Consider the following 17510-nt stretch of genomic DNA (forward strand, 5'->3'; position numbering starts at 1 on the left):
CGGCCATGGCTCACGGGCCCAGCCGCTCCGTGGCATGTGGGATCTTCCCGGACCGGGGCACGAACCCGTGTCCCCTGCATCGGCAGGCGGACTCTCAACCACCGCGCCACCAGGGAAGCCCTCTGTTTCTATTTTAAGCCATCTGTATTCTAGACTTGGTGTATGAGTGGCTTTAACTGATGTCTAGATACTGAAATTTTATTTTGCTGTTTACCTAAGCCAAACTTAGTTATTAATGAATAAAACATCTGTCAAATTGTATAATACATTCTAGAGCAAAATGGAATTTTTGCTGCTGCCCACCATTATCACTAATACTGGGCGTAGCAGGGTGTATGTATTTGTGTCTTGTTTTATATATGCACTTGGGGAAAGGGGATGAAAATGTAGATCTCATTTCCTCATTCAAAATTAATGTTACTCGGAATTCCCTGGTGGTCCAGTGGTAAGGACTCCTTCCTTCCACTGCAGGGTGCACAGGTTCGATCCTTGGTCGGGGAACTAAGATCCCGCATGCCGCACGGCATGGCCAGGGGTGGGTGGGGTGGGGGGAAGAAAAAGATCAATGCTACTAATTGGATAGCTTTCCCCCCCTTTTCTTTCTCTCTTTTTTCTCTCCTTGTGTGTGTGTGGCGGGGGGGGGGGGGCGGGCACGACTGGGAGGTGCTATGTGTAACCAGCAGTCTATTCCTAATTGTACACATGGATTTAAAAAATTTTTTGTTAATAGAAATGATGCTTTTTTAAAATAAATTGGCTGCTTTGGGTCTTCATTGCTGCACACAGGCTTTCTCTAGTTGCGGTGAGTCGGGGCTACTCTTTGTTGCGGTGCAGGGGCTTCTCCTTGCGGTGGCTTCTCTTGTTGAGGAGCACGGGCTCTAGGAACGCGGACTTCAGTCGTTGCGGCATGCGGGCTCAGTAGTTGTGGCTCGCGGGCTTTAGAGTGCAGGCTCAGTACTTGTGGTGCATGGGCTTATTTGCTCCGCAGCATGTGGGATCTTCCTAGACCAGGGCTCGAACCCCGTGTCCTCTGCATTGGCAGGCGGATTCTTAACCACTGCGCCACCAGGGCAGCCCCAAATGATGTTTTATTGAATATCTTCGTATACAAATTTTTGCATAGTCACAGTTTATGTGTACCTATATAATAAATTTCCGGAATAGAAATGGCTAGGAATTCAAGGAAACGCACATCTTGAATTATAATAGACACTGCCAAATGTCTTCCCAAAAGATTTTACAAATTTAAACTCCCATCAGTGCATGAGAATTCCTGTTTCTCTACTTGTACGTCAACAACGGGTATTATCAAACTTTAAATCTACAGCAACGATTCTTTTTTTTAATATAAATTTACTTATTTATTTATTTTTGGCTGCGTTGGGTCTTTGTTGCTGCACGTGGGCTTTTTCTAGTTACAGCGAGCAGGGTCTACTCTTCCTTGCAGTGCGCGGGCTTCTCATTGTGGTGGTTTCTCTTGTTGCGGAGCACAGGCTCTAGGTGTGTGGGCTTCAGTAGTTGTGGCTGGCACGTGGGCTCAGTAGTTGTGGTGCACGGCCTTAGTTGCTCCGCGGCATGTGGGATCTTCCCAGACCAGGGATTGAACCCGTATCCCCTGCATGGGCAGGTGGACTCTTAACCACTGCACCACCAGGGAAGTCCTAACAATTCTTAAATGATTGTCGTAAGAACATAAGAGCTATGCCAGGAAGCTGGCCATAGAGTGTCTTATGTGCCAACTTCATTGAATGTTTTTTGATAGGTTTGTCACCACCAGGTTCTGTGGCAATTAGGGTCAGGCCAGCAACTTGATCAGGAGATTAGTGCTTCTCTGATTGTGGCCTTTTTTGTTTTGATATAATTTCAGTTTACAGAAGAATTGCAAGAATATTACAAAGAAGTTCAGCTAGATACGTCAATCATTAACATTTTACCACACTTGCATCATCCTTCTGTGTATCTACACATGCACGCACACACACACACACGCATACACATATATACTTATTTTCCCTGAACCCTTTGAAGGTAATTAGGCATCATGCCCTTTTCTCCCTAAACACTACAGTGTTTCTAAAAAGTAAGGACATTCTCTTATTGAACCCCTGTACAGCTGTCAAAACCAGAAATTAAAATTGATATCCTATTTTCTAATCTACCATTTTATGCAGATTTTGTTACTTGTCTAAATAATGTCCTTTTATAGCAGAGTAAATTCTGGATAGTCTGTTGTATTCAGTGATCATGTATCTTTAGTCCCTTCTAATCTGGGCCAGTTTCTCCGTTTTTTGCTTGTTTTTCACAACCTTGATGCTCTGAAAAGTATAGTCTACTTACTTTGTTGACTATTCCACAATTTAGGTATGTTATGTTTCCTCATGTTTAGATTCAAGTTCTGTGTTTTTTTTTGTCAGTGGTATCACAGAAGTGATATTGTGCTCTTATGCATCACGTTAGGAGGCATTTGATGTCAATTTGTCCTATTCAGTCTCTTGACATGAAATTGGAGTACTTTGCTCAGTGTCTCATTGCTCCCTCTTGTTGAGCCATAGGTTTTAAGACATATACTTTTCATATAAGATCTTTATATGTGATGTTAATGGATGCCAGTGTTCTCATAACTCAGTTGTGCTAACTGGGTGGTGAGGCTTATGGCTGTTGCAGATTTAATTGGGGGAAATCCCTCCTCAGGTATGGCTTTTAGAAAAGACATCTTTACCCTAACCTGGTAATAATAATATTGGAGATACCTAAAAAGCCAGATGCTGAGAATAGCTGGAAATGATGGTCCCAGTCACTCATTCTTTGTATCTTTCCACTCTTCCTGATTCTTTACACAAACTGCTGACAGACTGTTAAGTTTGTTGTTGTGGTGGTTTTAATTGAAAAAGAAAAGGTAGGATAAAGGGACTTTAAAAATTAAGGAAGCAGTGCTTTTCAAATGTTCTCTACCCAGTATACTAGTAAGAAGGGGAGCATGTTCTCCACCTGATGGGGTCAACTGCAAGTGTGGCATGTCTTTGAAGTCTACCCCATAGGATACTTGTTCTAATAGAAACATGCTTAATAAATGTGATGGTTTCGGAGACTACATCATGCCTTGATTGTCTTTGTTGCAGTATCCAGTCTCCTGCCTTGATTGTCTTTGTTACTAGTTACACTAGTTACACCCTGACAGGTTTTGAGCATTATTGCCATTAAATATGGTTCTTAAAGGAAGAGTAGTTTCAAAGCTAGAAGTTGAAATGCGACAAAGGGTGACATGTCTTGCTCAAAGTTATGTGACTTAATACGTAGGCTGTTTTCTGCCATAGGTATAGAATGAATAAGCTTTTAGAAGTAAAAATAAGTTACATATTTACTTTAAATATATTTTTTAGATTAGTCTAATATTAATCTTTTAAATCATATTCAATAAGTACAATATTTAAGTTGTTTCTTACATTTTTGTTTTATAAACTATATAGATAATATCTTTGAACATATGCCATTGTCCATTTGTCTTAGTAGCATGTAAGTTCCATAAGGACATGGATTTTGTGTTTCTTTTGTTCACTGATGTATACCAAGTACCTATATTTTGTACATACTAGGTGAATGAATGAATCTAGAGACAAAGACGGTATGTTATGTGTAGTCCTTTCTAACTAGCATCTTCTATTTTTGTGAGTAAATTACTAAACAGCTTCCTAGTACCACTTGCTTTGTTTTTCGTATTATATTTTAGCATAGTGATAGTGTATATCACCTATTCGTTTCTTTCTCCTGGTGGAATGATCAGGTATGGATTCTTGAGTATATGAATCAGGTTTCCTAATTTTCCCATCAAATGTTGTTTAATTTCAGTATCTTGAATCATGTTTCATGAATTCTAGTACTTTTTTGAACTGTATACTGTTTACAGCAGATTTGGTGCAGAGTTTGGCTTAATTATGAGTTTGAATTGTTCATGCTTTCTTTTCTACATTTTTCCTGCAAATACCACACCAGTGTGTCTTGAGTTAATTTATTGTAATATCGTTTCTGCATGAAGCAAAAAATTTGTGAAATACAAAAAAATAGAGGAAATTACTTTTAGTTCTACACCCAAGGGCAGAATAGTTTCCCACACTACTTGAGCTTGCTTTTCCATCTAGCTCTATGTTTTTAAACTCGAAGTTCTAATATCGTTACTAGACAGTAGTCTAGCAGTGTAATTACTAAGTTGTTCTATATTCAAAAAAGTTTTTTCTTGTCCTTCCACACCCGCCTTTTGCTTTTTGACTTGGTTTTTCTCGTGTAAAGCATCTGTTAGCTAGAAAAGGTGTTTTTCCCACATTACTTGAGCTTGCTTTTCCATCCAGCTCTATGTTTTTAAACTTGGAAGTTCTAATATTGTTACTAGACAGTATTCTAGCAGTGTACTTACTAAGTTGTTCTATATTCAAAAAAGTTGTTTCTTATCCTTCCACACCCGCCTTTTGATTTTTTTTTTTTTTTTGCGGTACGCAGGCCTCTCACTGTTGTGGCCTCTCCCGTTGCGGAGCACAGGCTCCGGACGCGCAGGCTCAGTAGCCTTGGCTCACGGGCCCAGCCGCTCCGTGGCATGTGGGATCTTCCCGGACCGGGGCACGAACCCATGTTCCCTGCATCGGCAGGTGGACTCTCAACCACTGTGCCACCAGAGAAGCCCCAACCATTAGTTTTTAATGGGATAGATATGAATGTGATGGCATATGCATTGAAGAGAGGATTGAGACTGCACACAATTGGAGGTGCTTTATTATATACTGAAGAACCAGTTGAATCTTATTAACATTTATAAGCTTTCTAGCCTTAGGATAGCACCTAGACAGAACACTGCATCATTTTGAAATGCTGTTTAGGCTTAGCAGGCAAATTGCTGAGTTCTCTTGCTCATGTTTTTTATTGGGGCAGGAGTGATATTGCACAATTATGCTATATGATTGTTGACTTCATCTAATGGGTAGCTCCAAAAAAGAATGTAGACACATATTTTAATCAGCATCAGTTGTTAATCTAATTTTGTAAGCATTTCACAGCACCAAGAAACAAAATTTGCATTTGTATTTTGAGTGCAGTGGATCTCTTACTAGCCATGTAATAAACTTATGTTAAATTCTGTGTTAGATCCCAAAGGATGCTTAATGGTTGGAGTTATTAGCTAGTTTGAAGGGTTAGTGGCATTGTGATTCTCACTGAAAAGTTTTATTTCATTTGTTAACTGTGTCTCTCTAAAATTTTCACCATTTTAAGCCCTTAGTTAGATTCTGGCCACACCTCACTTTGCTTCTTTTATAAAGTATAACTGCTCTTAAATACATATGTGAAGAAGTAATTTAAAGATTGTCTTAAACTTCCTGGTTTTTGTAAAATATTCTAGTGAGGCAGTTTTATTTTAATCATATGCTGCAGTGGTACATTTAGTCAATCTTAAAGGTTCAAAAGAAAATCTTTCCTGTGGAAAAAGATTCAGGAGTAGAGCCTTTAACTTCATAATTGGAGTTCACATCATAGATTAGCCAATAGTTCAGTGTTTTAAAACTACGGTCTTCAGCAGCCTTGCTTATATTACTACTAAATCATTGTATTTAAAATTGAACATCCTATAGGATAAAATCAATGAGAATTACTTGTTATTAATTCTTCTGACAGAAACTTGGATTATTTGCTCATTTTTAGTGCTATTTCAATTAAAGTCACTTTTCAATATTTTAGAGTTAACTAAAATACCAAAATATTCAAAGTCACAGATGCCCATTGTTTATAAATGGAGTTCATAAACAATGTCATATAGCATTAAATTACTCAACAAAAGGAAGTACATGGGATTCTAAGACTTCAGTCATCAAAGTTAATAATTATGTAAAATAGGACAAATATAGTAGAGAAATCTTAAGTCAAATTAGGCTTCACAAACCTATAACTGTGATTATGAACAAGTCACTTAAACTATAACTGCAATCTTGCTTTAAAAAGAAAACAAAATTCTATTGATCATTTTTCTTCAAGTGCTGTGTGCCTCCACCATGTCTTTCAGAAGATCTTATTTCAGAGGAAATAGGAGGTCATCACATAGGGATTTGTTTCTTCCTCTTATACTTATCTTTATTAATATCACACTTAATATCTTTAGTTATTTTGGCATAACCATTTATAACTAAAAAACAGTAATAATTACTAACATTTATTCGTCATTTATTGTATTCCAGGCATTGTTCTATGTATCTTCTATATGTTAATTAGCACATTTAATCCCTTCAGCAACTCCTTGAGGTCAGTACAACCACTGTGTCCTTTTTACAGATGAGGAAGGAAACTGAAGTGCAGAGAGTCAAATAATTTCAGGACTGCACAGAAAGTAAATATTGGGTTGGCCAAAAGGTTCGTTCAGTTTTGTCCGTAAGATGGCTTTAGTAGCGCTTAGTTGTCTAAAACTTCATTCGAGACAGTTTTGTTAGATTGTATGTGACAGCTGTCATATCAGCATGCATTTAAAAAAAGACTTATCAAAATTGGTGAATTTTGGGGCTTCCCTGGTGGCGCAGTGGTTGAGAGTCCGCCTGCCGATGCAGGGGACACGGGTTCGTGCCCCGGTCCGGGAAGATCCCACATGCCACGGAGCGGCTGGGCCCGTGAGCCATGGCCACTGAGCCTGCGCGTCCGGAGCCTGTGCTCCGCAACGGGAGAGGCCACGACAGTGAGAAGCTCACGTACCGCAAAAAAAAAAAAAAAAAATTGATGAATTTTTGTTTAGCCATTTTAATATTGAAGATGGAAGAAAAACAACATTTTCAGCATATTATGCTTTATTATTTCAAGAAAGACAAAAATGCAACTGAAATGCAAAAAAAGATTTGGGCAGTGTATGGAGAAGGTGCTGTGATTGATCGAACACGTCAAAAGTGGTTTGCATAGTTTTGTGCTGGAGATTTCTCGCTCGACGATGCTCCACGGTTGGGTAGACCACTTGAAGTTGATAGCAATCAAATCGAGACATTAACTGAGTACAGTCAATGTTCTACCACGTGGGAGACAGCAGACATACTCAAAATATCTGAATCAAGCCCTGAAAATAGTTTGTACCAGCTTGGTTATGTTAATCGCTTTCATGTTTGGGTTCCACATAGCGCGATAAAAACCTTCTTGACTGTATTTCCGTATGCGATTCTCTACTGAAATGTAATGAAAACGTTCCACTTTTAAAACAAATTATGACAAGCGATGAAAAGTGGATACTGTACAACAATGTGGAACGGAAGAGATCGTGGGGCAAGCGAAATCTTTATCCAAAGAAGGGGATGTCGTGTAATGGTGGGGTTGGAAGAGAGTCCTCTGTTATGAGCTCCTTCCGGAAAACCAAACGATTAATTCCAACGAGTACTGCTCCCAATTAGACCAACTGATAGCAACACTCGACAAAAAGCGTCCAGAATTAGTCAACAGAAAATGCATAATCTTCCACCAGGATAACGCAAGGCTGCACGTTTCTCTGATGACCAGGCAAAAACTGTTACAGCTTGGCTGGGAAGTTCTGATTCATTCGAGTATTCACCAGACATTGCACCTTTGGTTTTCCATTTATTTTGGTCTTTACAAAATTCTCTTAACCAAAAAAATTTCAATTCCTTGGAAGACTGTAAAAGGACCTGGAACAGTTCTTTGCTCAAAAAGATAAAAAGTTTTGGGAAAATGGAATTATGAAGTTGCCTGAAAAATAGCAGAAGGTAGTAGAACAAAACAGTGAATATGTTCAATAAAGTTCTTGGTGAAAATGAAAAATGTGTCTTTTATTTTTACGTAAGAAACAAAGGTACTTTTTGGCCAACCCAATACCAAATCATAGATTTGAATTCAGCTAATCTCACTCTGAGTCTTTCTCTTAACCTGCATGGTGTATGTATTTCTAATTCCAACCTAAATTGTGCTTATCCTTGCTCATGCTTTTCTCTTTGCCCTCTCCCAAACAACTGAAATGCTTCTATGCTAGTACATGTAGCATATTTATTTTTGAAGGGCCATATGCTATAAACTAATTAAGTAGTCAACATCTAGGTTTAAATCTTAACTCTGTCTGTCACTTAATTTACTCTGTGATATTGGGCAACTTGCTTTCTACATCTTTAAAATGGGCCAATATGTATCTTCCAGAATTATTTTATAATGATTAAAAAGGGGAAAAAATGTATAACATAGTGCCTGGCACATGGTAAACACTTGTGAGCTCTACACCACCTCTTGGGCTGTGAGGATTTTTTTGAGTGCTCCAGATTATGTGAGACTGGGGCAGGGGGGTCTTTGGTTAGATGTCTTTTAGCAAGGTGTCTCTGGAAGGTACCTGTCATCCTCATCTAATCAGCATGGTACATGCTTAGAGTGATGTGTCAGGCCTAGTTAGAGTTTGTTGTTTTGTTTAGGAATGGTTTTAAAGAATGTATTTTGTTATAACTGGGTATAGGTGTTTACTAGAGGATTTCTTTTTACACTGGACTTTAGTAGGGTTGAAGTATAAGTCATAAAGGAGATTTCATGGTGCCTAAAAAGCTTACTGTGGAGCATGTCATACAGCCTATTTAATTTTTTTTTCTTATTTTTTCTCTAGAAAATTTGGTGAGCGGCCTCCACCTAAACGACTTACTAGGTAAGCATTATGTTAGTCTTTCACCCAAACATTTCATAAAAGTGTTAGATCCTGTCATTTTAGAAGCTATATTAGGTGTTCTTTGCAAGAAGTTATTCACATAATGGTATCTAGATCATAAGCGTATTTCCACCTTCCCTTCCCCACATCTCCCCTTTTTCTCCCTTCAAAAAACAGGGTAAGAAAAAGAAAAACAAAACAGGGTAAGAGGATACAGTTCAAAGGGAAAAATGAAACCTTTCAAGAATTAATATTGAGTATTATATAGTTAATATAACAAGGGCTACAATGTAAAGATAGTTTCCTATATCTAGCTTCATTAGCCAGTCACAATTTGTTGATCACAACTGGAACTTGAAAGATACTTAAATGCTTTTAGAAAAGAATTTTAAAACAAAGATATTATCCATTTTTAATGAGACTATAAATATTATATTCTAATTATGTAATTTTTTACGGTATGCATTTTAATTACACATGTTAAATTTAAAAGTGTTAGTCTTGAAAATGATTTTAAAAATTTCTAACCATCAGTGATTGTAAAATAAAAATAAGTTCCACAGTTACAGTCCTAGAGTTAATGCTACCCTGTGTTGTTAGTATCTTTCAAGCAAATCGTATGTGTGTATAAACATATACCTGTCTTTTTTCTTTTTAAAGTCTGGCATCATACTCTACCATTGTTCTGTTAACTGTAGATCTTCTACCTTGTTCTCCTTAGTGTATCCATAGATTTTCCTTGTCTTCCCACTGCTCCTTATTTAATTCACACCGATAGCCATTTGGGTTATTTCCACATTATTACTATTATTAAAAAAGCTGTTTCACTCAAAGAATGACAGGGGCATGCCAGAAGTACACACAAAGGGAGCCAGTTTGAAGAGGCTTCTTTTAGCCAAATCATGGACACTTTGGTCATCAAAATAAATAATGATAGTAATAGATTAAAACCCATAAAATAGAAGGACAGTTTAGAGTCTACACTGAGTTAAATAAATAATTCGATAAATGGGGGAGAGGAGATAGCTTTTCTTCACAGAAGAATTCCACCTAATAAGTGTAGAAGGAATCATGGAACTAGGAAAGCACATTTTGGCAACCGTTACGGTGATAATCGTTTCAGGCCAACATCATCAGTGAATTCTTAAACTACTGGTTTAAAGTCTGATGAGAAACAAAGTGTTTTTATAGTGTCTAAGCATATCTTCACAAAGTATGGTTAATTATAAAGTGAAAAGCAGTAACATGACAGTGAAGAAACCTGGCAGATGCCACCTTAATTAAGCGTTCTAAATTAACATCACTAATAATGGACAACTAAGTATCATATGCATCCTGAGGACATACTATCACTTTTGTAGTGGTTCTTGCCAAAAATGCATAAGCTAAATCTAAGCATAAGGAAGCATCAGACAGACACAGATGGAAGGACATTTCTATAAAATAAACAGCATCTACTCTTCAAAATTTTCAAAATCACGAAAAACTAAGACTGAGGAGTACCAGAGTAAAGGAGACCAAAAAGACATGACAACTAAGTTAAACATGACAAATTCAACTGAACCTGGAGCAGGAATAAATTTTTCTTGTGCTCTGAAGCTGGAGTTGGCAAACGTTTTTTGTAATAGGCCAGATAATAAAAGTGTTAGGCTTTTTGGGGCACACTGAGTTTGTTTTGACTTTTCAGCTCTGTTCTTGCATCCCCAAATCAGCCGTAGACAATATGTAAATGAATGGTGTGTCTGTGTTCCAGCTCAAATTAATTAAAAAAACAAACAAACTGAAGGCTATTCTGATTTGGCCTGAGGACAGCTGTTTCTCAATACTGCTCCATACTCCCACCCCCAATAAAGGACATTAGAGGGACAGTTGGAGACATCTGAATAAAATCTATTACCAGTGATAATTGCATTGTGATTGTATAAGACACTGTCTTTTTAGGAAATAAACACAAGTAGCTTGGGAAAAAGGGACTTTATGTCTATAATGTGCTCTTAAATGGTTTTAAAAACATAATATATAGGGCTTCCCTGGTGGCACAGTGGTTGAGAGTCCGCCTGCCGATGCAGGGGACATGGGTTCGTGCCCCGGTCCGGGAAGATACCACATGCCGCGGAGCGGCTGGGCCCGTGAGCCATGGCCGCTGAGCCTGCGCGTCCGGAGCCTGTGCTCCGCAACGGGAGAGGCCACAACGGTGAGAGGCCCTCGTACCGCAAAAAACCCCCACAAAAACCCATAATATACAAATATGGTAAAATATTAACATTCGAGAGTCTGGGGGAAATGGGGACTAGGAATTGTTTGTGCTTTCGTAACTTTTCTGTATGCCTGAAATTCAAAATAAAAAAAAAATTTAAGGTGTATTTCAGATCAAGTGGGCTGGGAAAATATAACTTATCTCACAGGTCCATGTTAATGTATTTTCAATTATTTTTATATATCTTGAAATTCTAACTGGAATTGCTTAATTCACATATATAGGCATTTTGAAATTTAATAGATAAATATTTTAATTTCATTACCAGCAGCAATAGGTTCAAGTGACTCCTAACGATAAAATATTTATTCATTCATTCATTCATTTAGGCTGTGTCGGGTCTTTTTTTTTTTTTTTCTTGTGGTACGCGGGCCTCTCACTGTCGTGGCCTCTCCCGTTGCGGAGCACAGACTCCGGACGCGCAGGCTCACCGGCCATGGCTCACGGACCCAGCCGCTCCGCAGCATGTGGGATCTTCCTGGACCGGGGCACAAACCCGTGTCCTCTGCATCGGAAGGCGGACTCTCAACCACTGCGCCACCAGGGAAGCCCTGTGTCGGGTCTTAGTTGTGGCACGCAGGATCTTCGTTGAGGCATGCGGGATCTTTTGTTGTGGCACACGGGCTTCTCTCTAGTTGTGGCGTGCAGGTCTTCTCTTTTCTAGTTGTGGCACACAGGCTCCAGGGCGCATGGGCTCTGTAGTTGTGGCGCACGTGTTCTAGAGCACGTGGGCTCTGTAGTTTGTGGCACGCAGGCTCTCTGGTTGAGGTGCGTGAGCTCAGTAGTTGTGGCACGTGGGCTTAGTTGCCCCACGGCATGTGGATTGAACCCATGTCCCCTGCATTGGAAGGTGGATTCTTTTTTTTTTTTTTTTTGCTTTACAATGGTGTGTTAATTTCTGCTTTATAACAGAGTGAATCAGTTATACATATACATATGTTCCCATATCTCTTCCCTCTTGCGTCTCCCTCCCTCCCACCCTCCCTATCCCACCCCTCTAGGTGATCACAAAGCACCGAGCTGATCTCCCTGTGCTATGCTGATCTCCATGTGCTATGCGGCTGCTTCCCACTAGCTATCTGTTTTACGTTTGGTAGTGTATATATGTCCATGCCACTCTCTCACTTTGTCACAGCTTACCCTTCCCCCTCCCCATATCCTCAAGTCCATTCTGTAGTAGGTCTGTGTCTTTATTCCCGTCTTGCCCCTAGGTTCTTCATGAACTTTGTTTTTTTTTTCCTTAGATTCCATATATATGTGTTAGCATACGGTATTTGTTTTTCTCTTTCTGACTTACTTCACTCTGTATGACAGACTCTATGGAAGGTGGATTCTTTACCATTGGATCACCAGGGAAGTCCCTGATAAAATATATTTTGATGAATAGTTACCTGCATATGTAAAATTTCCTTTCCTTTCCTTAAATATAAACAATAATATAGTTAGGTCCCATCTACTTTATCATGATTTTCCATTTACCCTTTAAGCAGTTTTCCCTGTTTGGAAAATTTTAGTAGCTTTTAGGACTTCTGCTTCTAGCCAAGATGGAGTAACAGGGACTAGAATTACTCTTCGGCCTAAAACAACTAAAAACCTGGACAAAATATATGAAACAGTGGTTTTCAAGATATTGAATGGCAGGCAAGAAAGGACAGTGATCCTTGAGAGACAGGAGACAAATGAGGTGAGCCCTACAATTGCCTCAGCTTAGTGCCTGGAGAAAGTTTCCAGTACATGATGTAGGGAAGGGGAATCCAGGTGGAACCTAGTAAGCACCATGAGTTGTGGAGGTAGAGCTGGGACTATAAGGAGGCTAAGGTGGCCAGAACTCTTAGGGCAGAGAACTGGAGAGGAAAGAGCTATGCAGAGTTCCAGAGATCTACAGAGGGTCCTCTCTAGTCTTAAGCTGAGTATTGATTACCACCTGTGTGAGGAGACTACCGAAGGTTGGGAGGAAAAACAACCTAAACAATTAGAGGAAAGAATTCCTAGAGCTCCCTCAATACTATGAATTGTGCCTGTTCCCAATAGCCAAAGTGGAAAAAAATCTCATAATTCACAGCGCATCAACAAGAGTACTCAGAAGGGTTTTGTTTCAGTAGTGGTACAAAATTAGGCCTAGACTAAATGCTGCTCTGGTTTCACCTAACAAAACTTAAAAGCAAGGTTGAAAGGATAAAACATTTTCTAAGTAACTGTGTCCTAAAACAAAGCTCAAGAATATTTAAAGGAATAAAAAATGTGCAGCACTCAAAAAGGTGATGAAATTCATTGTGTCTTAACATCTAATCAAAATAACCAATTGTAAAAAGAAGTAGGGAAAATATAATTCATAATAAGAAAAATCAGTCAAAACCATCCCAGAAATGATACGGATGATAAAATTAGACAAAGACATTAAAACAGTTATTACATTTGTCTTCTTTATGTTTAAGAAGCTAAGATCACCTAGAGACTGTCATGTAGAGTGAAGTAAGTCAGAGAGAGAAAAACAAATACAGTATGCTAACACATATATATGGAATCGAAAAAAAAAAAGTGGTTCTGAAGAACCTAGGGGCAGGACAGGAATAAAGACACAGACATAGAGAATGGACTTGAGGACATGGGGAGGGGGAAGGGTAAGCTGGGACAAAGTGAGAGAGTGACATTGACATATATACACTACCAAATGTAAAATAAATAGTGGGAAGCAGATGCATAGCACAGGGAGATCAGCTCGGTGCTTTGTGTCCACTTAGAGGGGTGGGGTAGGGAGGGTGGGAGGGAGACGCAAGAGGGAGGGGATATGGGGATATATGTATATGTATAGCTGATTCACTTTGTTATAAAGCAGAAACTAACACACCATTGTAAAACAATTATATTCCAATAAAGATGTTTAAAAAAAAAAGAAGCTAAGACCAGGAGTGTATAAAATTTTTGTTAAAGGGTAAAATGGTAGGTATTTTTGTGACCCAAACAGCCTCTGTTGTAACTACTTAACTCTGTTGTAGCACAAAAGCAGCCTCAGACAATGTGTAAACCAATGGACATTTCTGTATACTGGAGTATAACTTTATTTCTAAAATAGGTGGTGGATTGTGTTCGACATGCAGGCTGTAATTGTAGATCCCTGAGCTAGAGGAGAGGTTGAACAACTTAAATAGAGGACCTGGAAGATAAAAAAGGGAAGATCAAAAGCAAATTCTAGAGATGAAAACTAAAGTATTTAAATGAAAAAATACACTTGGTGGGATTAATCACAGATATACACTGTTGAAGAAGAGATTAGCAAACTTGAAGGCATACCAATAGAAACTATCCAAAATGAAGCACACAGAGAAAATATCTGGAAAAAAAAAGATCATTAATGGGCTGTGGTTTATTTTCACATACACCAATATATATGTAATTGGAGTCATTTAAGGGAAAGGTATGACTAAAAGAATATATGAAGACATAATGGCTGAAAATTTTCTAAATTTGGTGAAAACTATAAAACCACAGTTCCAAGAAACTCAGTGAATCCCAAGTGCAAAAACTATCATTTTTTTTAAACCACATCATCATCAAATTGCTTGAAGTCAGTGATAAAGAGAAAATGTTAAACGCAACAGAGAAAAAAAGATAAATTATATACAGAGGAAAAAAAGATATAGATAAGGATGACAGAGGTTTCTCATCTGAAACCTTGTTAGGGAGAAGACAGTGGAACAAGAGCTTTAAAGTACTCAAGGGGGAAAAATATGGCAACCTAGAATTCTATACCTAGCAAAGGCAAAATAAAGACATTTTTAGACATAAGAAACTGAAAAGGAATTAATCATAAACAGGCCTGAGCTACAAAAAATGTTAAAGAAATCCTTCATGCAGAAGGATAATCATATCAAATAGAAATCTGTTTCTGTATAAATTACTAGCATCAAGAATGAGAAAGGTAATATCACTATAGATTCTACAGATATTTAAAGGATAACAAGCAAATACTAGAAATAACTTTCTGCCGATAAATTCAACAACTTTTGAAGAGATACACAAATTCCTTGAAACAGGCAAGCTACCAAAGCTTACTCAGGAAGAAACAGATAGATAACCTGAATAACCTTATATCTAAAGAAATTGAACTTGTAATTCTAAACCTTCCACATAGAAAGTTCCAGGCTTAGATGATTTTGCTATTGAATTCTACCAGACATTTAAGAAATACATCATGCCAGTTCTATACATACTCCTCCAGAAAACTGGAAAGCAGGACATTTCCCAGTTCATTCCGTTAGGACAGTGATGCCCTGTTACTAAAAGCAGACAAAGACATTAAAATAAAATAAAATTGTGGACTTATATTCCTTATGAGCACAGATGTAAAATGTTTTAACAGTTTTTCAAAATGAATCCAACAGTATTTTTTTTTGATCTGTTTATTTCTTTTTTAAATTTTATTTTTATTTTTGGCTGCATTGGGTCTTCATTGCTGTGCGCAGGATTTCCCTAATTTCGGCGAGCGGGGGCTACTCTTCGTTGTGGTGCATGGACTTCTCATTGCGGTGGCTTCTCTTGTTGTGGAGCAGGGGCTCTAGGCGTGTGGGCTTCAGTAGTTGTGGCTCACGGTCTCTAGAGCACAGGTTCAGTAGTTGTGGCGCATGGGCTTAATTGCTCCATGGCATGTGGGATCTTCCTGGACCAGGGCTCGAACCCGTGTCCCCTGCATTGGCAGGTGGATTCTTAACCACTGCACCACCAGGGAAGTCCCCCAACAATATATTAAAAGCATGATACATCGTGATCTAATGAGATTTATCTCAGAAATGGAAATCAATCAATGTCATTTTAATACATTAACAAAAAAGGAAAATCATTTGGTCAACTCAGGGATTTAGAAAAAGCTTTTGACATTTCATTCTTCGTCATAATTTTCATCAATCTAGGAATAGAAGGGAATTTCCTCATTATGATAAAGGTTACCTATAAACAAACTACATTTAACACCATACTTGTGAAAGACTGAATGTTTTCCCTCAAGATCAGGAACAATGCAGGGGTGTCCACTTTTAACCACTTCCATTTAACATTGTACTTGAGGTTCTAATTAGTACGGGTAAGGCCAGAAAAAGGAAGGCATCTAAATTGGAAAGAAGTAAAACTGACTTTATTTGTAGACATCAGTATTATCTCTATGGAATCTTCCAAAAAAAAAAAAAAGTTATTAGAACTAATAGGTGAGTTTAACAAGGTGGTAGGCTACACAGTCAACGTATAAAGCATACAAAAATGAATTGCGTTTTTTATACTAGTAATGAACAGTGGGAAATTGATATTTAAAAAACAGTAGCATCAAAAAATATGTGATTCTTAGGGGAAAATATCTGACACATGATGTGCAAAAACTATGTACTGAAAACTACAAAACATTGCTGAAAAGTCCTAAATAAATGTTCTTTGAGCAGAAGACTCAATAGTGTCAGTTCTTCCCAAATTCATCTATGGATTCAACATAATCCCAATCAAAATCCCAATGGGTTTTTTTATAGCAGTTGACAAGCTGTTTTTGAAATTTATGATGCAAATGCGAATGTCTTATACTAGCCAGAACAACCTTGAAAAAGGGCAGTAAGAACTTAACACTACCTGATTTCAAAGCTTGTTAGATAGCTACAGTAATAAAGGATGGTATTGGTTTAAAGATAGCAAGTAGATCATTGCGACAGAATAGTGGCCAGAAATTGTTCTTGATATAAGTTTTTCAGTCAAGGTACAAAGGCAGTTTAGTCAGCTAAAGGGTTTTTAACAAAGGATTCTGGAACAGTTGGATAACCATATGCACCCACCACTTACATAACATAAAATAACTATGATTCATACCTGGAACCATATACAAAAATTAGATCAAAATAGACCTAAATGTAAAATGTCAAATTATACAGCTTTTAGACGAAAACAGGCAAGACACACAAATTTTCTAGAGGCACCCTGTGGAGGGACTTCAGTCACATCAATGTAGAACTCAGTCTCCTTGGAAAGAAAAAGAAGACACTCTGGCTTCACAAATGGTGGGGAAATAGAAGGGAACTGGCGACTGTTTGCACTGTCTGTAGTTGTATACAGAACATGATCAAGGGTGTTACACTGGACTTCTGTTATGAGGTCTGTATATGCTCAGTTCCCCATCAATGTTGATATTCAGGAGAATGGTTCTCTTGTTGAAATCCAAAATTTTGGGGGTGAAAAATACATCCTCAGGGTTTGGATGAGGCCAGGCGTTGCTTGTTCAGTATCAGGTCCAGAAAGATGAGTTGATTCTTGAAGGAAACGACATTGAACTTGTGTCAAATTTAGCTGCTTTGATTCAGCAAGCCCCAACAGTTAAAAACAAGGATATCAGAAAATTTTTGGATGGTATCTATGTTTCTGAAAAAAGAAACAGTTCAGCAGGCTGATGAATAATATTTGAGTGGTCTGGCTACAGAAACAGCAAGATGCCAGATGATTCTTTGGACTCACTTGTGATATTTTAAAGATGCAATAAAAGCTCTTTTGATTTGGGGGGAAAAAGTCACAAATTTTTTTGTTTTCTGTTGCATGTAAAAGTTATGTTTACGCTATAATGTAATAGCATTATGTCTGGGGGAAAAA

The 17510-nt window shown here is 38.2% G+C and overlaps 1 protein-coding gene and 1 pseudogene across 3 annotated transcripts in view; both read left to right on the forward strand.

Annotated features, from left to right (window-relative positions):
* Positions 1 to 17510, forward strand: part of LOC309961460 (recombining binding protein suppressor of hairless) — a 112063-nt gene that overhangs the window by 61107 nt on the left and 33446 nt on the right. For both annotated transcript variants that reach the window (XM_082838741.1, XM_082838742.1), the window contains exon 2: positions 8603 to 8641. In XM_082838741.1, coding sequence (XP_082694867.1) covers positions 8603 to 8641 — 39 coding nt within the window. The remainder of the gene's footprint in view (positions 1 to 8602; positions 8642 to 17510) is intronic.
* LOC309960717 (large ribosomal subunit protein uL6-like) lies at positions 16450 to 17321 on the forward strand (annotated as a pseudogene). Its single transcript has 2 exons — positions 16450 to 16487; positions 16841 to 17321. The product of its transcript is annotated as a large ribosomal subunit protein uL6-like (transcript).

This window comes from Leucopleurus acutus, assembly GCF_964270905.1.
Source record: "Leucopleurus acutus genome assembly, chromosome: 4".
NCBI lineage: Eukaryota > Metazoa > Chordata > Mammalia > Artiodactyla > Delphinidae > Leucopleurus > Leucopleurus acutus.